Here is a 24,220-nt window from a genome sequence, read left to right as displayed (position 1 = left end):
TGGGAGTTGGTGATGGACAGGGAAGCCTGGTATGCAGCAGTCCATGGGGTCGCAAAGAGTCAGACATGACTGAGTGACTGAACTGAACTGAGCTATACTCTATTAAATCTAGGCTTTGACTATGAGGGGGAAAATGTCCCCTTGCATGTCTACAGTGTGCTGGGTACTGTGGAAGACCAAAGTTGATAGGAGAGTGTAGCATAAATTAATGCCTGCATGTGTGCTCTGTTGCTTCAGTCGAGTCTGACTCTGCGACCCCTTGGATTATAGCCAGCGAAGCTCCTCTGTCTATGGGATTTTCCCAGCAAGAATACTGGAAGGGGTTGCGATTTCCTTCTCCAGGGGATCTTCCCAACCCAGGGATCAAACCTGCGTCTCCTGTGTCGAAAATGGATTCTTTACTGCTAAGGCACCGGAGAAGCCCTCAAATTAATATGTGGTAGGTGAGAAATAGATAGTTATGGAAATTTAGAAGAGAGAAGGATTATTTCTAGCTGGAGTGCCTGATAAGGAGGACAACATTTGAGTATAAAAATTGTATTGGACTTCATTGCACTCTTTAGGCAGAGGGAATGTTCTAAGTAATGGTGATGAGAAAAGAATTGTGGCATTTCGTGACTTGGTGAGTCACCGAGCATAGAATATATGTACTGGAATAGTATAAAACTGCAAGGTAGTTTGGAGTTAGAACATGACTATTAACTTCATTAAGGAGGCAATGGGGAGTGCTGAAAGTTTTTGTTTTTTGTTTTATGTTGTCAGAAGTATACTTTAGGAACACTGGTCTGGTGACAGAACGGATTGAAAGTGGCAGGGAGATCAGTAAGGAAAAGGTTTCAATAGACACAGTGGAATGAAAGGAGGGCCTGCAACTAAGGGTGGACGCATCAAGGGTGCGAAGTTTTGATAATTATCTAAGAGCTTTGCCTGTATTTTTTCTTTAGCCATTCTAACTCTTTCTAGGTAAGTACTGATTAGTGGAAATTCTACTGATAGGAAATGATAATTTTGACTCCACAATCAATTGTAGATACAGGCCACTGAGTTACAAACAAGAATGTCTGGTTGAAGAGTCTTTGAGTTCAGAGATTCCCCCGCCCTCTCTTCTAGGATCATTTGATAAGCTTAATTCCCTAATCAGTCAAGAGCTTTGTAGAAGAGCCAGGTGGGGAATCTAAGGCGGAACTGAGTATTTATTGACACACCAGGGCCTGCAAACTCCCAAAGCTGAGGCTCAGAATTAGCAAATTAGGGCAGGGCACTTCCTTCTTCAGGAGGGAAGTTCTGTTTTTTCAAAGTTCTTCCAACGGAACTTTGAGACTAGAAAAGTGGAAGTGACTGGGAACTGCATTGCTGTTCCTCCTCAGGCCAGGGCTCAAAGCTCAAGGTTTCTGGGGTCAGGGCCTGATACTGGCGGTGCCTACCCACCTGCAGAACAAGGTGCTAAGCAGGGGAATCTTAAGGCAAAAAAAGGGGGAAGTGTTTTGTTTTCAGAAGGTCAAAGGGCCTGGAAGAAGAACTCATGGTCTGATGACACTAGCCTTTCTGAGGTCTAATCAGGATGCAATGATCTGCAGCATTCCCATTCTTGTCCTTGGTCCAGACTTAGCTGAGCTGAGCTGAAGTCGCTCAGTCGTGTCCGACTCTTTGCGACCCCATGGACTGTAGCACCCCAGGCTCCCCGGGCCACAGGATTTCCCGGGCATGAACACTGGAGTGGGTTGCCATTTCCTTCTCCAGGGGATCTTCCCGACCCAAGGATCGAAGCCGGGTCTTCCGCATTGTAGACAGACGCTTTATCGTCTGAGCTACCAGGGAAGCCCTGGTCCAGACTTAACTAGGAGTTTAAAACACTAGGAAGTGGGGGAAAAAACTTCCCCTTTTCTTCCACAATGTTAGGAGAAGCAAATAAAGTTCAATTTCCTAATTTGTCAGGTGTGGGGTAAAGACAACATCGAGATTCTTTCTATGGCACTTGTCTTAATTTTTCTTTTCTTATTTCTTTTTTTAACAATTGGGGATTCCCAGGTGGTGCGAGTGGTAAAGAACCCATCTGCCAATGCAGGAGACATAAGAGATGTGGGTTCAGTCCCTCGGTTGGAAAGATCCCCTGGAGGAGGGCATCAGGACTGAAGCGACTTAGCATGCATGCACATATTCTCTTAAGGCTTCCCAGGTGGTACTAGTGATAAAGAATCTGCCTGCCAATGCAGGAGATGTGGGTTTGATCCCTGGATGGGGAAGATCCCCTGGAAGAGGGCATGGCAACCCACTCCAGTATTCTTGCCTGGAAGATCCATGGGTAGAGGAACCTGATGGGCTACACTCCATGGGGCCACAAAGTCAGACACAATTTAATGACTGAGAACAAGCACGCGTGCGCATGCATCCCCCCCGCCCCCGCCCCCCGCACTCTTTTCACAATGTAGAAAAGAGCTTTTACAAAGCCAGAAGTTTAGAAAAAGAAGTTTAAACTCAGATGTCATTCCAAAGTTGACTTTCATGAAATTCCCAAATCTCCTTTCTTCTAACATCCTTTCTAAGAATCATTATAATAGTGCAGTAGACTCCCTTTTAAGAAGACATTCAATATAAAATAGATAACCAACAAAGACATACTCTGTATCACAGGGAACTATACTTAATATTTTGTAATAACCTATAAGTGAAAAGAATCGGAAATATATTAATAGGTACATATACAACTGAATCACTTTGCTTACACCTGAAATGAACACAACACTGTAAATCAAATAGACTTCAATTAAAAATAGAAATAAAAATAAAAAAAGAATTCAAATGACCCCTCACCACAGACTGAAATAGACATGAAACTGAAGGTTGACTCACAACTTAGGCATCAATTTCTTCTATTAAAATAGAGGTTCATGTGGGTCTCTGAAAAGAACCTCTCAGAATCAGTAACTCAGAAGAGGTTACAATCTCTTGTTGGGAGAACTGGTCGAGGCCTTTGTTCTAGTTCTGATTAACCAGTGGAACTTCCTAGCTCTACCAGTCTTAACTTAAGTAGCCCAACGACCTCCTCCAGGGGTGACAACCCACAACCCAGAGGGAACATGGAGGGCCTGGGTTCTGCCTAGTGCGCAGACTCCACGTTAGCCACGCCCCGCCCTTTCCCCCACTCTTCCAGCAGGGGGCGAAGGGGGACGGTTCGTCCTGGGCCCGCCCCCCGGGGGCAGGGACGGGGGAGGCGGCGCGGAAACTTGGCGGCGGCTTTCCGGGAGCGGTGACTCGGGAAGAGGGTGGCGCAGGAGAGGCCGCTCCTCAGACGCGGCCGCTCGCTTCTCCGAGCCCGGCGCGCTCCCCCCGGGCTCGCGCTCTGTGAGGGGGCGCGCCCGCGCGCACTCGCGCGCCCGGCACCGCCCACTCCCCTCCCCGCGGCCGCCCCTCCCTCCGCCGGACGGCCGGCGGCGGCGGTGGCGGCGGCGGGAGAGGCCCCTCCTTCACGCCCTCCTTCTTCCCTCACTCGCAGCCGAGCGGAGCCGGCGGACGCGGCTGGGCCCCTGACCCTCTCCCGGGCCATGGCCGGCAACGTGAAAAAGAGCTCTGGGGCCGGGGGCGGCGGCGGCTCTGGGGGCTCTGGCGGCCTGATCGGGCTCATGAAGGACGCCTTCCAGCCGCACCACCACCACCACCACCACCTCAGCCCCCACCCGCCGGGGACCGTGGACAAGAAGATGGTGGAGAAGTGCTGGAAGCTCATGGACAAGGTGAAAGGCCCTGCGGAGGACCCGCGGGAGCAGGGGTGGGCGTGGGCGGAGGGGCTGAGGGAGGGGAAGGAAGGGACGGAGGAAGCTGGGGGAGGGGACGGGTCGTGCGAGGCTGGGGAGGCGAGGAGCCGGGGTGCCGGGGCCGAGGGCTGGGGGGTGTGGGGGTAGGGAGGGGAGCTGGAGGACGGGGGTCGGCGGAGGGGGAAGGGCTGCGGTTGGGAGCGGGGGGGGGGAACGTTGAGGTGGTGTGTTTGGGGTTGCCAGACAAAGATGGGGTGGGGGCTGGGGGAGGTTAACTGGGGAGCCACCGGGGCGGAAGTCTAGTGGGGCTGCAGAGTTTGGGGCTCTGCGCAGGATGTAGGGATGTGGGTCACGGAATTAGCCCCGGGAGATAGGAGGGAAGGGGGGTGAGGAAGAGCGCTTGATTTACCGGCTGGGACTGAGCTGGCCGGGCTCTAATTAGGGAATTGGGTTTTACGGGCTCTCATGGAGAGACCTGGGGTCCTGACAACTCCGCGGGTAGACTGCTTTGGGTGAGCGTACAATTGTTTTTTTTTTTTTTTTTTTCCCCCTTCTTCTCATTAAGATGTGACAGAGATAAAAGAAATGGGGAATGTTTAAATGGACCGAGGAAGGAACTTTCCTCCACATCTAGCGCTGGCTCAAGTTTTTCTCTTCCAAAACATTGGATGGGATCCATTGCTGGTGCTGAGATATGCACTGATTAAACCACAAATTCTGGTTATAACCTTTATCTTCGAAGAGATACGTTGACCGAGTGGGTTAAGCAGCAGATTCTGACTCCTTCCAGAACTTCCTCCTCACACACTGCTTTTCGTTGGGTTCTACTTTTTTTGGTAATAGACCCTGACTCCTTTATTACAGAACCTGACTTAAAAATTGTTAGATGAACTGCTTTGATTTGTTTGAACTGCTTTTTTTGTTTTGTTTTTTTTTTTTTAGCAGGTGTGAAAAATAACTTCACTTTAAGCTTGGCATTTGACAGAATTTTACTTCCTTATAGTATGTCTGTATAATGAAAGATAGTAGTTAGTCCCAAGTCTAACGGTTTGTTCCAGAGCATTCAGTTTTTCCTTGCTGTTTTTCAACATTTATCAATAACTGATTTTTGCAAAATTCATTCTGCAGATGAAAGATGGTTAGAAGGATCAGGCGTATATTGTAAGAGAGTGGTGTTATTTCCGCCACAGTAAAATTGGTTTTCTTTGGTTCCTCTCTGAGCCTAGGTTCCTCTTCTGTAAAGTTTTTCATGGATTGCTTTGGACTAGAAACGGCTAATAAAAGTGATTATGAAGCACTTGGCAGATATAAATGTGCTGTAGAAATACTTAATAAGTCCTCTGTGTGAATTAGCGCTCCTGTAGTGCATACCAGTGGCTTCCGAAGCTACTTTTTCAGGGTTGGTTTTTCTCATGTTAAGTAATTGTTATTGTAATTACTGTTATAATGCTAATTTCATTCTTAGAAATTGCAGTAAAACCATTACAGAAAGATAGGCAGTTAAGGGAATTTTAAGTGCATTGATACTTTAAAAAAATATATTGAATATATTCAAAATCTGAAGATTGTAGGTTTGCATTTTGGGGATTTAGAGTTGATTTAAAAAGTTTCTCCTGGAATTTGCATTTCTAATTAGTTTCTCATTTGAGACACATGTATCAACCTGCAGTGTATCAAGATTGTATTGATTAGAGACCTCTCCTTAAAAATAAAACTTTTTGTCAAACTCTAGAGTCTCTGTAATGTAGTCCTTAAAATGATTCCCCCCACCCCTTAAGCCTTAATTCCATCTTTTAAAGAGTGTGTAGTATGATTTCTTCTGCAGAATGTTTGAGAAGAATAAAGACCTCTCAGTTTTGAGTCAAAGACTTTTCAGGTTTTGATAGTTGAAGAAAAGTAGGCGTCTACCTTTTCCATTCTAGTGTAGCAAGAGTGGTGGTTTTATTCTTGTGTTGATTGTTTTGAAAGATGATTTTTAGTATTCAGTGCCCTATATCACATGTTACTGGTTGTGCTGAAATGAAAGCTTCGTTCTTCTTTCTGATATGTTAATCCGGTAGATTTGTTCTGCTTTCCAGATTTTCTGAATACTCCTGTAGTGTTGTTAGATTGTGGTCTTTTACTCTTGATGTTTTGAGCATAAATGTTCTCTTTTTTCACTTTATTGTTGACAGTCTTAATGTATCACCAACCCTTCTTGACTTCATGTCCTATAATACAAGTGATGAAGAACTTAGTGTTAAATCCACAGATGTTCCATGTATTTATTGAATTTAACTCTAAGTCACCATCTCTTACCTGTTTTAACCTTGTCATTAAAGCTAGGTGAATATTATTCCAGCCTATTATTAATCAGCTTATTGATTTAGTACTGTGAACTGTCTACTCTCCTCCATATTTGATATATATGGGTGGAGAAGTTGGCCTAAGCCATGGGTTCTGGTCAGTGTAGGCCCAATTTACTATACCATTGCAGAACTTAAACTCATTGTTGGAAAAATGCTTGTGCTGAGATGATTGTTATTAAACAGAAGATGTCGTTCAGTCTGTATAGTTTTGTTTTTTTCTTGCCATCCCAGTATATTGTAATTGATATTTATGAAGATACCTGTATGTGAAGAAAGTGGCTAGTAAGGAAATAGACAGCTGGGTAGGGGGTAGAGAAAGCAATCATATAATTGCCTTAAATGTAAATATGGAAGTATCAAGTATTTAATTTAGTGAGAGACTCAAAATTCCATTGTGAGGTAGAGTGGGAGTTGACAAACTTTCTGTCACAGAACAGATAGTAAATACTTTAAGCATTGTTGGCCAGCTATGCAGTTCTATATTCTTGGCTGCTGTTGTTTTTACAACTCTTTGAAATTGTAAAAGCCTTTCTTATCTTGCAGGTGTACAGAAAAATCCATCACGTTTTAGTTTGCCCACCGCTGAAGTAGAGCATCATGCTGGCAGTATTTTAGGTCCTTGCTATGTTTTTATTTTAAATTAGCTTACGTTAGTAAAACCTGGAGGTATTGATTTATTTAGTGGAATATAATTTATTGGAAAAATGCTTTCCTTTAAATCATGAGTTTTAAAAAGCTTTTTAAAAAGATAATCCTACTACTTACCTTTTCTTGCTTGCTGTTAAAAAAAGCACCTTAAGTAACTTCTTGTATTTTGGAAGTAAGATGCACTTAACAGAATTTATGAATCAGTGTTTCATTGGATTGCTTTCTCCCTTCCTTTTTACCTCTCCCCTATGTTTGCATGCTCACTAAATCCCAAGGATAGCACTACGTGTAAATTCTTGCATTCCAGGAGATTCCATCTTAGTGATAAGTGACTAAGTAGGGATGTTCAGCGTGATATGGGAGCTTTTAAGTTTAAACATCATGTACAGGGACTTCACTGGTGGTCCAGTGGTTAAGACTCTGCACTGCCAGTGCAGGGGGCATGAGTTCAATCCCTGGCTGGGGAACTAAGATCCCACATGCCACGCAGTTTGGCTGAAAGATTTAAAAAAAAAAAGCACATATTTCTTCTCTATCGTAACCTCTCAAGATGTAAGTATCACGAGGACAACAGCTGTAATCTTTTTATCTCCTGCAGTCTCTAATCATGAGGTCTTACACAATAGTAAGTGCATTTGTAAATATTTGTTAAATGAAATTGCTTTGTGTGCCCCCAAAGGAAAACTGAAAGGAAGAGGTATGCAAGTGGTAATCATTATTAATTACATTAACTTCTTTCACTAGTTCTTTGGCAGTATCACCCCTCTTTTTTGGGTACATAGCTTCGAAGAGGTTATATTATTTAGTTAATAGGGAGCTTGACTTAGAATCCAGGATTACCCACCTCCTTAGGCTTAGTTGGGGTTTGCTCCTTGGAAAGAGAGCTATGACAAAACTAGACAGCCTGTTAAAAAGCAGAGACATCACTTTGCCAACAAAGGCCCGTACAGTCAAAGCTACAATTTTTCCAGTAGTCAAAGTATGGATGTGAGAGTTGGACCATAAAGAAGGCTGAGCGCCAAAGAATTGATGCTTTTTTGAACTGTGGTGTTGGAGAAGAGTCTGGAGAGTCCCTTGGGCAGCATGAAGATCAAACCAGTCAATCCTAAAGGAAATCAGCCCTGAATATTCATTGGAAGGACTGATGCTGAAGCTGAAACTTCAGTACTTTGGCCACCTGATATGAAGAGCCAACTCATTGAAAAAGATTCTGATCCTGGGAAAGATTGAGGGCAGGAGAAGGGGACGACAGAGGATGAGATAGTTGGATGGCATCACCAACTCAGTGACCATGAGTTTGAGCAGACTCAGGGAGACGGTGCTGGACAGGGAAGTCTGGCATGCTACAGTTCATGAGGTCACAAAAAGTCAGACACGACTTAGCAACTGAACAAGGCTTAGTTATTTCCTCCATACAGTAACTTTTCAGGTATACAAGAGTCTTGATAATAAAAGTAATTTTTCAGAAAGTGGCCTGTGTAGGTATACAACAGCAATCCTCACTCACACTCCCACACACACAAAGTAGATGTTTTCTTAAATGATATTAACATGATGTTTAACTAATACCATTAAAAGAAATAGCTACTTTTAAGTTAAGGATTTGTGTCTTTTCAAATTATGTGTACTGGTTACTTTGCATGGTTATTGTGGAGGCTTCTACATGTTATTTTTCCATGATACTTATTCATGTTATCTGTGGTAGCATTTATCACTTTTTATTTCATCTGTCTCTTGCTCCACTAGAGCCTCTTCAGGATCAAGGCTTTGTCTTAACTTCAGTTCCTGTGTCTAATACATAGTATTATACTTGCTGAATGAAGCGCAGACATTTTAATAAAGTAAAATGAGATCGAAACATGCTCCCTCATTTTCTGTGTGATTAATTAGGGGGATAAGGTAGGGAGTTTTGGTTTGGTTCGGTTTGGTTTTTTTGAGTGTTGAATTAAAATAACATTTGCTAAAAGTAGTTTTACCTTCTTTTGGTTGTAAAAGTGATACATAATCCGTGTAAAAAAAAGATGGTGTCGTTTTCAAACCTGTTAAGAATTCCCCCAATGGATGTAATATTCTCCCTTAATTCCTTGTGAGATGTGAGCTCACTGAGCATTTCATGTGATTCATGATAGAAATTTTGAAGGGCTTAGGCTGGGGAAGAAGATTATCTGCTCTGTTCCTTTTGTGGCTTTGGTTAAAGTTTTTGGTGACTTGCTGTAGTGAAGCCTGTTTTTAATATGTTGTTAGCTGTATGCACATGGGCAGGTTGGTTCCCCAAGTCTACTTTCAGTGGAGTTCATGTTGCAGTCAGCCATATGATAATGTCCTTTAATGACTAACCTAGAGCATTGAAAGAAAAATGAACTAAGTATTAAAAGAAAAGTGGTCTAAATATTTGTTTGAGCCTAAATTTCATTCATATTTTCCAGTGAAGTTGTTAATTCTGATCTCCATTAGGTTTGTTGGAAGAGGGGAATTATAACAAGCAAGTCATTGTGAAATGTTTTCATGATTAGCACATTTTGTGCTGGAAGGAAATAGGTGGGAGTAGTCAACCAGGAGCACTGGAAGCCAGCCTCAGCTCTGTCCCCACAATGTTCCTTCCTGCAGCAGCTTCCAAAAGGAGGAGGGGAAAGGGGTGCAGTGATGGCATTAGTGGTGCATACCCATGGGGGGTCAAGCCCTAGGAGATGGAATGTCACTACTGTAGAAGCTCCTTAACCAGCAGTGGCTCTGGGTCTCCCCTCTGCAACTTCCGGGACAGGTGGTAGGTCTTACTCAATGGTGTCCACTACCTCGGGCGCCTCCTTGCAGCCACCACTGACCTTCCCTGTGGCTCTGGGATCAGCCATGAGGAAATCTTAAAATGAGGCCAACCTGCTGCTACTTCAGTGAGGGGGATGGGATCCTAATTCTGCCTCCTTTCTCAGACTTGGGCTTCCCTGGTGGCGCAGTTGGTGTAGAGTCTGCCTACAGTGCAGGAGACCTGGGTTGGATCCGTGGGTTGGGAAGATACCCTGGAGAAGGAAATGGCCACCCACTCCAGTATTCTTGCCTGGAGAAATCCATGGACAGAGGAACCTGGAGGGCTACAGTTCATGGGTTACAAAGAGTTGGACATGACTGAGTGACTTTCACTTCTTCACTTCTTAGACCTATCTGAATAGCAGTATACAAGTATAGCACTCTTTGTAAGAAACAATTTATGGATCATAAAATATATAGAACACACACAAAAAATATGTAGAACACAATGTAAGTCTCCCTTTACTCTCATACCCCTAAACTACTATTCTCTCCAGAGGTAACCACTGTCTACTCTTTGGGGTCCATCCCTCCAGTCCCTTTTTCTAAGTGGCTCTGAGCAAGTTGTTGCCTTCTTAGCATTTAGTCGCGAAGACTGACAACTAATAATTCCTTATATTGTGGAGCAGTTTACAGTTTCACATCTGATATAGTAAAAATTTCAAAATAATGTGTCTTATGAGAATGAAACAAAATTCAGAGAAATTAAGATAAGCCACCCAACTCATAGTTTTGCTTTTTAATGTGAATCTGGAACTGTTGTTCAGACTCTGTTAAGTGAGTTTTATAAACCAGTACTCCTCAGACTTTAACAAAAATTCAGATCTGTGGATCTTGTCTGAATAGGTCTGAGGTGGGATCTGAAACTGTGTTGCTGACATGAATCATACTTCAAGAAGCAAGGCCCCTTCCACAGTTACTTTTATTTTAGATAAGCTTGAATTTTATTTATCTATGTTTAAGATATTAATTATTATGTTCTTAAATTTGAAAAGTAGTATATATAACGTTTTTAATACATATAGAATACATTGCTAAGCAAAAGTGGGATTTTTAAACAAAAATACTTCTAGAATGAAAAGATTATCTACATTGATACAACCTGTAGGTCTCCTTGAATTCTTTTTTTAAGTTTTATTTAAGATTTTGTAATATGGATATATATATGTTTGTTTAACAAATCATAATGATAGTCTTCTAGGTGGCTTCTGGTTTTTAAAATTAGAAACAGTGTTATAGTGACAATCTATTATGCAGTTTCTAGGTATTCTTTAGAATAAACTTCCAGAAATGAAATGTACTGGGTCAAGGGATTCATACATTAAACTTTGAAAAGTATGTATTAGCACATTGCCTTCCAAAAAATCTGCTTTCATCCACAATCCTTGTCTAGTTTGTTGATTTAAATATGGTAGCTGATTCCTAGTTCTTTTAGGTGAAAATTGTGTTGGCACCTTTCCACATCACGTTTTCATTGAACATGAACTTCTTGCTGGGTGCTAGGGAGTTAAGAACTAGCCATTGCTCGCATTTACAAACTAGAGATATAATTGTAGCTATACTGGGTGAGGAATCCCAGCCCTGCACCCTACACCCCACACCATGGGAACCATTAGGCAAATCTTTACCTAATCCTTGAGGAGACAAGAAAGGGAATTGGAACTGGGGAGGTGCTTTATACCAAACTGGGAATGGGAACTCCACAATATCCTAATTCACAATTGTGCTCTAATTAGGGTCTGACATCCAAAAATGGTGCTAAAATCATTTAATCTCTAGTTCATGCTAAGTATTTGGTTTTGAAGTTGCATTGATAAGTCTGGGGAGAGAATTATTTTTTCCTTTTAAAAACAGAATCCATGTATAAAAACTGCACAGTTAAACTGGAAGCACATGTCAGTTATTTAATTTCCTATTGACTATATTTTTGTCCTGTGATTAGTGTGAAAAAATGAAAATAATGAGATTGGTAATTAGTTGTAAGTGGCAGAGTGTTTTTAATAAATAGTGTTGGGTGGTATTTGAGAAGTGTTGGGTAGTAATTATAGTTCAGGTCCCTGGATGGGTTTTGATAAATCAATAATGGAGAATAGTAATTAGAAGTAAAAGACTTTTTTTCCTTGGGGCCGTTACTAGTGATGATATGTTTCTCTTAAAAAAGTATGGGTTTCTGATTTCTCTTTGAAAAAGTCATGAGTTGTTTTCACTTAGAAGCTTCACTGTGTAGTTACACTTGTAAAACTTAAAATCTTTTTAAGTTTCTAAGTTGATTAGTTTCTAAAATTTGAAGCTTTAAGAAGACTTTAAGAGATTAATTGATCTAACTCTTAATTGATAGAGGGGGAGAGTCCCAGAAAGATGAGTAACTTGCTCAAGGTCACGGGGCCAGTTAATGTCAGTCACCAGACTAGGACCCAGGTCTCTCGGCTCCTAGTCACTTTCTGGTATACTTCCTGTTCTCTTGAGCAACTGATTCTTTAAAACTGTAATCAAATTTTTTGTGTTTTATGTATAGTTCATCATACTGAATACTTGATTTAGAAGCATAGTGGTTGTTTTAATCATGCTTTTTATCATACGAAAAAGTTTGAAATGAAAAATGCTTCCATGGATAAGTTAAGGTTACAGAGATAAAAATACTTAATCATTCATAGTCTATCAGTTCAGCTCAGTCGTGTCCGACTCTTTTGCAACCCCATGAATCGCAGCATGCCAGGCCTCCCTGTCCATCACCAACTCCCGGAGTTTACTCAAACTCAAGTTCATTGAGTCGGTGATGCCATCCAGCCATCTCATCCTCTGTCGTCCCCTTCACCTCCTGCCCCCAATCCCTCCCAGCATCAGGGTCTTTTCCAATGAGTTGACTCTTCGCATGAGGTGGCCAAAGTATTGGAGTTTCAGTTTCAGCATCAGTCCTTCCAATAAACAGGAAGGACTGTTTGGATCTCCTTGCAGTCCAAGGGACTCTCAAGAATCTTCTCCAACACCACAGTTCAAAAGGATCAATTCTTCGTCACTCAGCTTTCTTCATAGTCCAGCTCTCACATCCATACATGACCACTGGAAAAACCATAGCCTTGACTAGATGATATTTTGTTGGTAAAGTAATGTCTCTGCTTTTTAATATCCTTTCTAGGTTCTATAAGTTGTACTAAAACTATAAGCTTATAGTTTTCTGCCTGACTAGAAATTTAATTCCTTAGTGTTACAGAAGACTCTGTGTTCAGAATAGAATTAGTCATAGATGCTGTTCTCTGTAACTTTTATCTTTTTAAAAATTTAACAATTTCCAACCATAAGTTATTCTTTATTGTAATCATAGCACTTTCCAAATTTTTTTGTTGTTGTTGACCATTGAGCCCTTGGCAGAAGCAAAGGGAGGTTCTAGGCCAGTGAGGAAGCTATTATGAATGGAGTATATGGCAGCCGTACAAGGATGTTGTTGGTTTCCCGGAATTGAGTGTGTTTCTTTTTGACATTGTTCTGAGTGATACTGTAAATGGACAGGCAGAAGTAAACAAGAGGAAGCCATTTTTGCTATTCCAAGACTTGTAAAGCAAAATAACATTAGTCAAAGGGAGAATAGACTAAGAAGGAAAATACCTTTCAGAAATTGTTTTGGTGAAGTTTTAAAGCTCAGAATGCTCGTTTGTACTTTAGAGGTTAATGAAAACTAAGTGTTTGAAATTCACTAAGTAGTAAAAGCAGGTTCTTTTGGCTTTTGATGTTTGTTAACTATTGACTTGAATTATTCACAAAGGCTTTGGGAAGCTTTTCCCCTAGAGGCTCTAAATATTTAGGGAATTTTTTTTTTTTCTGGAGATTTTAATATCAAAAAAGTTACTCTACCTATGTACTTTTCTTTATGGTCTGTGTTAGTGCTAAAGACTCAGAGTTGTCAGTGGAGTGCTGATTTCCCTGGTCATGTGATGATTTATCTTTGAAATAACTTGAGAAAAGCAGATATTTAATCTACAAACGATCTTTATGAGGTCACAGTCTAAGGAGGGACTGGTAACATTCATGGGATGTACCATGGGATGGTGGTGGTTCAAAAATGTGAACTAATCAAGTGTTTAGGAGACATTTTAAAACTCATGATATTTTATTTATTTATTTTTTTGTTATGGAAAATGAAACTTTTCCTTTATTTATATATTTGTTTTCCTTTGGGATTTCTGGGTCCCAACTCATGATATTTTAAATCTGTTTGTTGTGAGGGGTAATATGGTTTTTCAGTTCATTGTCATTAACAGCATTTATTGTTTGCTTACTATAGGTTGGGTAGAACAATTTTAGTTTAGTTTTATTATTGAAAGGAAGTATACCTTTTTTTCCAGAAGTATTAGGCAAATACTGCATTTTAGCCTGAATTCTTAATGTTAATACATTTGCTTTGAAATAGGGAGAATATAGGAGAAGGCATTGGCAACCCACTCCAGTACTCTTGCCTGGAGAATCCCAGGGACAGAGGAGCCTGGTGGGCTGCCGTCTATGGGGTCGCACAGAGTTGGACACGACTGAAGTGACTTAGCAGCGGCAGCGGCAGGGAGAATATATGGGTTAGGGGTGTGTGGCCCTGGATGTAATAAATTTGCTTGGTTTGAACCTTTGAAGGAGTGGATACTGTAGCTTTTGCAGATTGTTGGTCACCCTGTTCTTGGGAGGCTTGCTGCCTTTTCTCTATCTTTTGATTACGAAGTAGTCTGAGACCATACACATTTGGAAGGCTACCTGTGGCATGGCCAGGATGGTAGGAATAATGGTGTCAGTTTCTGGGAGTCATCAAAGGGTTATGTGAGGTCTAACCGTCTGTCTTCAATAGATAATTCCTGTGTAACCTGCAGGTAAACCTGGTCAAGTTGTATGGAAATGGGGAGGGGATGAGCCTTAAATGTCTGGTTTTTTTTTTTTAAATTGTGCAGTCCCTTCATAAACACTTATTATGAGGTGGGTATTATCATTGTCTTACAGGTAAAAAACTGAGACTCAGAGGTTAAGAAATTTACTGAAGGTAAAAGACTGAAACAGGACATTCTGATGCAGCTATTTGGTATAATCTTGTCATATTAAAACATTTTAATTTTAATTCAACACATAAAAGCTTATATTTTAGGCTTTGTCTTACTGTCTCCTTTTTAATCCCCTGATGCTCCACATCTCTCTCTTAATGACCCTCTTTCACCTTGCTCTTTACATCTCTCAGTCTCACTGACCTTTCTGTTCCCACTCTAGGGCTGCTGGATTAGTTGTTCCCTCTGTTTGGCCTACTCTTCTGCTGATTCTACATGACTGGCTCCTTCCTGTAATTTTAACTCAGCCTAAGTTCAGCTTAGAAAAGCTTTCCCTACTCACTATGCTACAGTGTCATTCAGTATTTTCTTATTATTCTATTTTAATTATCTGCAAAGAAGCTGATATTTTTCTTATTGATTTCCTTTTTTGTTTATTGCTTGATTCCTCTCAGATTCAGGAGTATTATATTTTCACTTCTGTGTCCCAGTGCCTGACATATTTGTTGAACGGGTACATTGAGAAAAATCAAAACCAGGTGCAGCCTTCTTAAATATACTGCTTTCACATCTCTGAATTTGTGTCTGTTTCATCCTGTCCTCACTCCCTTTCTTCCTGTTTTAGGGGAAGAAGGTGTCCCTTCTTTTAATGATATTAGGTGTTTAGTGTTCCTAGCTGTGTTGTAGACCTCATTTAATTTATCTTCTTCTCTTTTGGTTCTTTATCCATATAAAACACATTCAGTAGTCTCTGAAAGTAAAAACCTTTAGTCTTGATCTCTTAGTCTCAATGTCACTCTCCCCAACTCCTTCCATGGACTTAACTTAAGAACCTACCATTTTAATTTTTATTATAAATGTGTATTCTCAATCATAAATACCTGCCTTACAAATGAGATTTTGGAATGTAATACATCAGAGACTACTTTTTTAAAATTAGTATGAGTTCGTAACTCTCTTGCATTTCAGATATATTCTCTGCTGAGGTAGAGTCTTGTTTCTTGGCTGTGTTGTGCCCTTTTGGCTTGAAACCCTAATAGGATGAGCTGCTTCCTAAAACACTGTTAAAATATTCATAAATCAGATATTTTTGTTGATTCAGCTTGTCTTTATTTGCTAGGCTTATATAGGGCTATATTTCAAGAGTACAGGAATTGATGTACAGAGGAGAAAATATTTAGTTTAAAAATTCTCATATGCTCTTACATCATTTGAAGAACAATTAGTAATTAAATTGGAATTTTGCAATTGTTCTAGATGGACCTAGTGATCCCAAAGTTGTTCATCATGGTGATATTTGTCATAGCAAAGACTTAAAAACAATATTAATGTTAAAGTGGAGGGAATGGTTTAAGATGCGGTATATCCGTAGAGTACAATCATTTAGATGTCTTTAAAAAGTTTATATGAGCTTCTGGTGACACAAGAAAATAGGCATTTAAAAATATGAATTAAAGCATAGGAAGTCCGATTTCTTCTTCTACCAATGTTAGACTAGGTTGTTTGGAACCAAATAATGCTGCTGGCAACTAGAGAAGCTAGAAGAGGTCAAAGAGCTATAAAGGCAGTGAGGAATTAGAGGCCAGGATCTGAAAGATAAGGAAGGCTCTGAAAGGTAAGCCTGATTTTTGAGGCTGCCTTGCCCATGTGGTCATTGTTGATTCTGAAAGCCATAGGTGAAGAGGCCAAATAGAATTCAAAATGCTCATGTCTTGGAGGACAAAAAACTGGAATTAGGGCCTGCAAAGGTGGAGAGAAACACTCTAGATTTGGGGGTTGAGTCCCTGAGGGCCTGAATTATAGGAGTAAGGGTGAAACAGAAGTAAACCAGTCTTTACAGGGAATTGAAGACTGAAACCCAGCCTTTTACTCTCAATTTGGGGTTAGAGTAAGACAACCTGGATGGAATTCCTTGTGTCCCTAGCTAATCTGTTTGCTAGAAGCACAAGTAAATCCTTTCTGAATAATATCATCCATAGCCTCAGATTATCTCTATAATTTTTTATATGCAGTGTTCGGCCCTCAATAAAAAATAGCAAGGCTTATGAAAAGATAAACTACAACCAACAGGAAAGATTGATAATAGAAACATACAAGGGATACAGATATTTGAGCTGTCAGTCATGGGTTTGTATCTGTGATTAATGTCTTAGAAGAATTAAAAGTAGAATGGATAATTTTGTCAGAGATTGAGATGGTAAATAATGAAATAGAAATTCTAGATCTGAAAAACAGAAGACCTGATTGTTAAGAGCTCAGTGGTTGGGTTTAACAGTATAAAGCTGAAGGAAAAATTAGTGAAGTGGAAGATAAGTCAGAAAAAAATCTAGACTGAAGCATTGAGAGGCAAAATGATGCAGAATACCAAAAAGAGTACGAGAGGCATATGGAATCCTGAGTAAAGTTATCATGCACAAGTACTTGAAGTTGAGAAAGAGAATAGAGAATGAGGCAGAAGCTGCATTTGATAAGAAATTGGTTGAGAATTTTCCAAAACTGGTGAAAATGAAGTCATGAATTAAAAAAGTTTTCTCAATACCAGGAAAAATCCAGAGTAAACTGCACCTAGGCACATTTTTAGTAAAGCCCGAGGAAAAGAGAAATCTTATAAGCAACCGTAGAATAAAAGACCTTTTATATTCAAAGGTGCAGCAGTGAGGCTGACAGCATGACTTTTCAACAGGAACAGTGGTATCCAGAAGGCATACCTCATTTTATTGCACTTAGCAGATAATACATTTTTTATAAATTGAAGGTTTGTGGCAACCCTGTGTTGTTAGTTGAAGATTAGCAATTTTTTAGTAATATTTTAAACTAAAGTATGTATATTATTTTTAAAGACACATTACTATTGCACACTTAAATAGACTGCTGTATACCATAAGGATAGCTTATGTGCACTGGGGAACCAAAATTTTTGTGTGAGTTGCTTTATAGCAGTATTCCCTTCATTGCAGTGGTTTGATATGGAAATGGTGGTATCTCCGAGGTATGCCTGTGGCTGAGGAGAACTTATAGCCCATAGCCTATACCTTAAAGGGCATAGGGTGTTCTTTAGGCTGAAGGAAAATTATTTCAGATGCAATGAAGAGAATTGGGAAGGGTGGTCTTGTGGGTAAATATGAATGAATATTGTCTGTATAAAATAATAAATAGTAATAATGACTTATGAACTTGATACATGCTATTTGGGATTAAAATGTGTGATAGTGATAGCACATGACTTGGAAAGAGTGAATGGAGTTAGTGTCCCTTGCATTGTCTGGGAAGTGGTAAAAGTGCTACTTGATACAAGTTTTCATGAGTCAGAGTGCATTTTATAATTATTAAGTTGTTCATTTAAAGAGTAGTAGAAGAATATATATTTGACAAGCTAATGGGGAAAATTGGGACAATAAACACGTAAACTAAATGAGGGCTAGAAAGGGGAGGTAAAGGAATATGAAACAAGAGAGACTTTGGAAACAAATGGTAAATTATTTTATTATTTACTATACTGTCAGAACTTATTAAGTGAACCATATGAAATTGGCAGTATTTGACCTGCAATAATAAGTTTCATAATCGAAGTGTAAACAGGTCAAATTGGTTAGAAGACAGAATGGATTAAAAAGAAATCAGTTATATTCTGTGGAGCAGGCAATGGCACCCTACTCCAATACTCTTGCCTGGAGAATCCCATGGATAGAGGAGCCTGGTAGGCTAAAGTCCATTGGGTAGCTACTAGTTGAACATTGACTGAGTGACTTCACTTTCACTTTTCACTTTCACACATTGGAGAAGGAAATGGCACCCCACTCCAGTGTTCTTGCCTTGAGAATCCCAGGGACGGGGGAGCCTGGTGGGCTGCCGTCTATGGAGTCGCACAGGGTCGGACACGACTGAAGTGACTTAGCAGCAGCAGTTATATTCTGCACAACAAAATTATGTCTTAAGTGTAAGAATACTTTTTTTTTTTTGGCTCACAGCTTGACTTGCAGGATCTCAGTTCCCTGATTAGGGATTGAACCCAGGCCATGCAGTTGAAAGCCCAGAATCTTAAAAAAAAAAAAAAGAAGAAGAAGAAAGAAAGAAAGCCCAGAATCCTAACCACTAACCCCCCATTTGTAGACTTTTTGATGATGGCTATTCTGACCAGTGTAAGGTGATCCCTCACTATAGTTTTGATTTGCATTTTTCTACTAATTAATGATGTTGAGCATCTTTTCATGTGTTTGGCCATTTGTATGTCTCTTTTGAAGATGTGTCTATTTAGATCTTCCTCTTATTTTTTGATTAGGTTGTTTGTTTTTTTTGAAATTGAGCTGAATGAGCTGTTTGTATATTTTGGAGATTAATCCCTTGTCAGTTGCTTTGTTTGAGAACATTTTCTCCCATTCTGTGGGTTGTCTTTTGTTTTGTTTATGGTTATGATTTGTTTTTGTGTCTTAAGTAATACTTCCCCTTTGAGATCATAAAGTTCAACAAATATTTTCCAAATTTTTTCCCTAAAATCTTCAAAGTTTTTCTCTGCACAAAATGTTTAATTCACTGGGAATTTACTTCTGACGTAATGTGTAAGGGATATTTTTTTTTCCATATGGATAACCAGTTTTCCAGTAGTTTTTCTCTTTAATTGATTTGTGGGTTTGATTTTTTTTTGGCCACGCCTCAGGACATGCAGGATCTTAGCTCCCTGACCAGGGAGGGGACCTGTGCCCCCAAAGTAGAAGTTCAGAGTCCTAACCACTGGTCGCCAGCGGACTCCTCTTGAACTTATCTGTAATGCCGCTTCTGATACTGAATATCTATACGTGTGTGTCTGTTTGATCTCTTTTCTTATCCATTTAGTCATTTATCTGTCTTTGGCCAATATCACATTATTTTAATTATAAGATGTGAAGGAGTCTTGGTAGCCCATTGGGTAAATTTCTCCTGCTTCAAAATAGGCTTGACTGGTTTTGGTTTCTTTTTATTCCATGTGAGTTTGGGATCACCTTCTTAAGTTCTGCGAAAAAGCTTTTTGGGGTTTTGGTAGGAAGTGCCCTGCATTTATATACTAACTTGGGGGAGAATTGACATTTCCTTAAACATGATACAGTTCTTCCTTAATTTCTGTTTTTATGTTCTTCAGTAAAGTTTAATAATCTTCTTAATAAAAGTCTTGCACATTGTTTGTTAGATGTATTCCTAGGAGCCTTAAAATTTTATTTAAGCCATTTAAAATGACAACAATTAAAATCATGTTTTAAAATTATTTATAAAATGTTTATGAATGCTGTTTTGGTATGTCAGTTTTGAATCCAGGTTACTTTTGAATCCAGTAACCTGTTAGACTGTTTGCTTCTAATGGTTTGTCAGTTCTCCTTTATTTTAATCATGGACAGTTTTATCAGCTGCAGATAAAATAAAATTTATTTTTTTCTGTTACTTATATTTTTACCACCTATATATGCATATCTCAACAATTTAATGGGATATCTTTGTAACAGTAGTGTAGTCATATATGTGTAATGGTGTTAAATATATTTTGTTTTCTGGTTTCTTTAGATCTGTTTTGAGAGGAGCATCCATGTAGTAGTGTGGTGGTGGTGGTGTAGTCACTAAGTCGTGTCCGACTCTTGTGACACCATGGACTGTAGCCTGCCAGGCTCCTCTGTCCTTGTCCAGGCAGGAATACTGAAAAGAGAAGTGAAGTCACTCAGTTGTGTCCAACTCTTTGCGACCCCGTGAACTGTAGCCTACCAGGCTCCTTCGTCCACGAGATTCTCCAGGCAAGAATACTGGAGTGGGTTGCCATTTCTTTCTCCAGGGGATCATCCCGACCCAGGGATCGAACCCAGGTCTCCCGAATTGGAGGCAGATGCTTTACCCTCTGAGCTACCAGGGAAGCTGTTTCCAGGAATACTGGAGTGGGTTGCTGTTTCCTTCTCCAATGTGGTAGTGTATTATTGCTAATAAATATACTACAATTTATCCACTCTACATTGATGGACATTTGGGTTGTTTGTAGTTGTTAGTTGTTACATATTTTTGTATGTGTATCCTAGTATACCTTTCCAAATGGAGATCTGCAGGTTTTTAGAGCATATAAATCTTTAGCCTGACAATATAGTGCTGACCTGTTTTTCAAGGTGGTTTTATTAGCTTAGATTCCCACCAGTAGTATTTGAAGGTCCTTGCTCCTTTCCAGTGATTGGCATTACCAGTGTGATGTGTGTAGTGGTAGTTGTGAGCATATGATTTTCATTTTAATGAAATTAAAATGATTAATAAGATTAAGGACCATTTCATATGTTTAGTGGTTATTTTGATATCTTCTTTTGTTCTTGTTCAGGTCTTTTGTTCATTTTGTATTAGGTTGTATCTGCCTTACTGATTTGTAGATGCTCTTTATATATTCTGGATATATATGTATGTCTTAATATATACATATTATAAATATCTTGTCTGTTTCTTTACATGCGTTTTTACTCTTTCATGGTATCTAAAAGTTCTTTTAGAGTATAGTAGTCTTTAATATTTTCCTTTATAGCTAATGTATTTATGGTCCTGTTTCAGAATTTTTTCTCCATCATGAGATAACGAAAGATAGTTTTCTTATCTTCTAAAATTGCCTTTCACATTTGGGTCTAGAACCCATCTAGGTTTTTTGTTTTGTCTTTTTTTTTTGAAGAGTGGATTCTTTTTATTTTATTTATCTTAATTTTTGACCATGCTGTATAGCACACGGGATCTTAGTTCCCTGGCCAGGGATCAAACCTGTGTCCCCTGCATTGGGAGTGCAGAGTCTTAACCACTGGACTACCAGGGAAGTCCTTGATTTATTTTGTTTATTGTATAGTATAAGGGGAGGGTTTGTTTGATTTTCTTTTTTTCCTGTGTGATTGTACCACTACTGTTTTTGGAAAAGATCATCCCTCCATTGTGATAAGTCAAGGGTCTATATATGTGTGGGTCTATTTCTTTACTGAAGTAGGCTTTATTATTCCACTAATTTATGTTTTTTTCAGACAGAAAAATCTATGTAAATGCAAAGTGCTAAACAAGAATAGGAATGATTACAAATTATTAATCATTTTAACAAATATAAAATATGCTAAACTCACCAGTCAAAAAACAAAGATTGTTACATTGGATTAGAAAAGTCTTAATAGGTTTTTTAAAAAGAGACCTACTTAAAGCTAAGAACTCAAAAAAGTTGAAAATAAAAGAAGGTAAAATGAATGACCAGGCACATTCTCAGAGTCTTGCATTTAAATGGGAAGAAATGGTGTCTTGAAAGAGTTGGTTTCAACTCTTTGCTGGGTCTTTGCTGGGTCCAAGACATCTGTGCTCCTGTCCCCTAGTGGTCGTCAAAGCTCTAGGCTCCTGCATTTCCAAGGTTTTCCTCCCAGGGCAGCCATGTTCTTTATTTGTGCCCCTAGAAATTTTCTTTGTTCTGTTGTGGGATGAGCCATGCATTTCAAAGGAATTTTCTGTACTTCGTCTAGCGTTTTTTAGGGATGTGTGTGGGTGTCTCCCCCACCCCAGTTGTTTAGTCTTCTGTGTGTTATCTGAACTGTTAAATACAGTTTTAAGAACCCACCCTTTCGGGGGACTGCTAAAAGAGATTGCCTATAGGGGGGTGTTATGGATCATTTCTTATATTCTTGTGCATTTTTCATATTTCTACAAAAGAGCACATATTTTATAACTTTTTTTAAATTTAAAAAAGGAAGTTGCCCATAAGATCCTCCAAGTAATAGTCCTTCTTTTCCATTTGTTGCAGGTGGTACGGTTGTGTCAGAACCCAAAGCTGGCGCTAAAGAATAGCCCACCTTATATCTTAGACCTGCTACCAGATACCTACCAGCATCTCCGCACTATCTTGTCAAGATATGAGGGGAAGATGGAGACACTTGGAGAAAATGAGTATTTTAGGGTGTTCATGGAGAATTTGATGAAGAAAACTAAGCAGACCATAAGCCTCTTCAAGGAGGGGAAAGAAAGAATGTATGAGGAGAATTCTCAGCCTAGGTAATGGAGAATACTACACAAATATTTATTCAGGTCTGTGACTGCCTGAATGGGTAACACATAGAAATAGTTGAGTTGGTTTTAATTTTATATCAACAGAAATAGAATGCAAAGTTAACATTTTGACTTAAAGCTGTGTTTTGTGTTAAAGGTTGCCTTGGAGGGTAGTGATCCATCCTTAGCTCTGATCATTCATTTACCCCTGAAAAGTGTGAGTGACTTACAGTCAGGAAGATGAGCTGGAGGCAGGCGATTTTTTAGAGATCCGGAAGTTTGTGGATGGGTGAGAGTTTGAAAGAAAGAAGTTGGAGTTGACAGTAAATAGTAAGTGGTCAGATTTGGACCATGAACTGTAGCCCACCAGGCTCCTCTGTCCTTGGGATTCTCCAGGCAAGAATACTGGAGTGGGTTGCCATGCCCATCTCCAAGGGATCTTCCCCCACCTAGGGATCGAACCCATGTCTCACGTGTCCTGCATTGGCAGGCCTGCTCTTTACTACTAGCTCCATCTGGGAAGCCTCATTTGCCTGAGCTGATAGCATATTAGGTAAGGTTATAAGTTGGGGATAATAGAAAAAATTAGCTAGTAGTTTGGGTAACTTTAAAAAAAATAAGCCTAAGTGAAATGACATTTCCTTTATAGGTAAAGTAACTTTTCAAACAGAATTGACAAAATGCAGTTAATTCAATAAATATTTGAGGACCCACTAAGTATTCTTTTGTAATTATTAAATGCTAAAAACTGTATTGGCTGTTCTGTATGTTATTGGCTTGGTTGTTGTAAATTACGCATTGGGAGAGAAATAGATTGATTGCGTTCATCGTATAGTTGTGTTTTGTCCAATCGGAATTAAATATTAACTCACCTGGAACAAGTAATAAGATATAAATTCTGTTAGAACTTTTTAGAGAGTAATTTACTCTTGGGGACTGACTTGAATTGGGAGGGACAATAATTTCTGAGGGCATTCAGTCAGTGTGCCAAGCAGTAATTTACTAAATGGTATCCTTGTAGCCTTTGATTCTGTTGGCTTATATTCTGGGAACTTTCATCTCTCACTTAAAATTTTACCCACATCATTATTCATGTTAACTTTACTGTGACAGATGACTCAGGTTTGGTCTAGAGTATTAGAATTTTCTTCTTAAGATTTTTGGTGACTGAATTCTATTCGTAGGAATTTTTATAACATCAAATTTATATGAAAATGACCTTTGTCTACTTAAATTATTTAATTTTATGGCTTTTGTTAAAACCATGACTACTTAGACATTAGCTAACCAGTCATTTTGTATTGCTAAATTAAAATAAAAGTAATTTTGGACTTTATTAAGTACCATAACTTAAGAATAATTTTATTTATCATCCACAGTGTACTAGGTTCTAATTCTAGGAGGTGAAAAGAAGAGTTAAGCATTTAATTCTGATGTCATGTGATAAATGCTTTAATAGAAATATGTACAAAATGCTGTATGAACAGTTTTGCCTAGTGGCATCAGGGAAGGTGGCACAGAGAAAGTTTTATTTGAGCTAGATTTTGAAAGATCTTTTGAAGGAATTTTCTAGGCAGAGAAGTGAAGCAAAGACCTTTAACACAGTGGCGTGAAAATGCAGGCTCTGTTTAAAGAACGTGAGCGGTCTGGTTTGGCTAGAAGTAGG

At 39.4% G+C, this 24,220-nt stretch overlaps 1 protein-coding gene and 1 non-coding gene across 4 annotated transcripts in view; one reads left to right on the top strand and one right to left on the bottom strand.

Moving 5' to 3' along the window:
- Positions 1 to 3,395: 3,395 nt before the first annotated feature.
- Positions 3,396 to 24,220, top strand: part of CBL (Cbl proto-oncogene) — an 87,496-nt gene continuing 66,671 nt past the window's right edge. For 2 of the 3 annotated variants that reach the window (XM_065945625.1, XM_065945624.1), the window contains exons 1-2: positions 3,396 to 3,731; positions 22,313 to 22,560. In XM_065945625.1, coding sequence (XP_065801697.1) covers positions 3,543 to 3,731; positions 22,313 to 22,560 — 437 coding nt within the window. In that variant the 5' untranslated portion in view covers positions 3,396 to 3,542. The remainder of the gene's footprint in view (positions 3,732 to 22,312; positions 22,561 to 24,220) is intronic. The other variant, XM_065945626.1, reaches the window with a different exon arrangement.
- On the bottom strand, positions 21,283 to 21,355 carry TRNAG-CCC (transfer RNA glycine (anticodon CCC)). Its single transcript has one exon. It is a non-coding gene; the product is annotated as a tRNA-Gly (tRNA).

The sequence above is a fragment of the Muntiacus reevesi genome, chromosome 9 (assembly GCF_963930625.1).
Source record: "Muntiacus reevesi chromosome 9, mMunRee1.1, whole genome shotgun sequence".
NCBI lineage: Eukaryota > Metazoa > Chordata > Mammalia > Artiodactyla > Cervidae > Muntiacus > Muntiacus reevesi.
The sequence above is the reverse complement of the archived record's forward strand: the minus strand, read 5'-3'. Positions and strand labels throughout refer to the sequence as shown.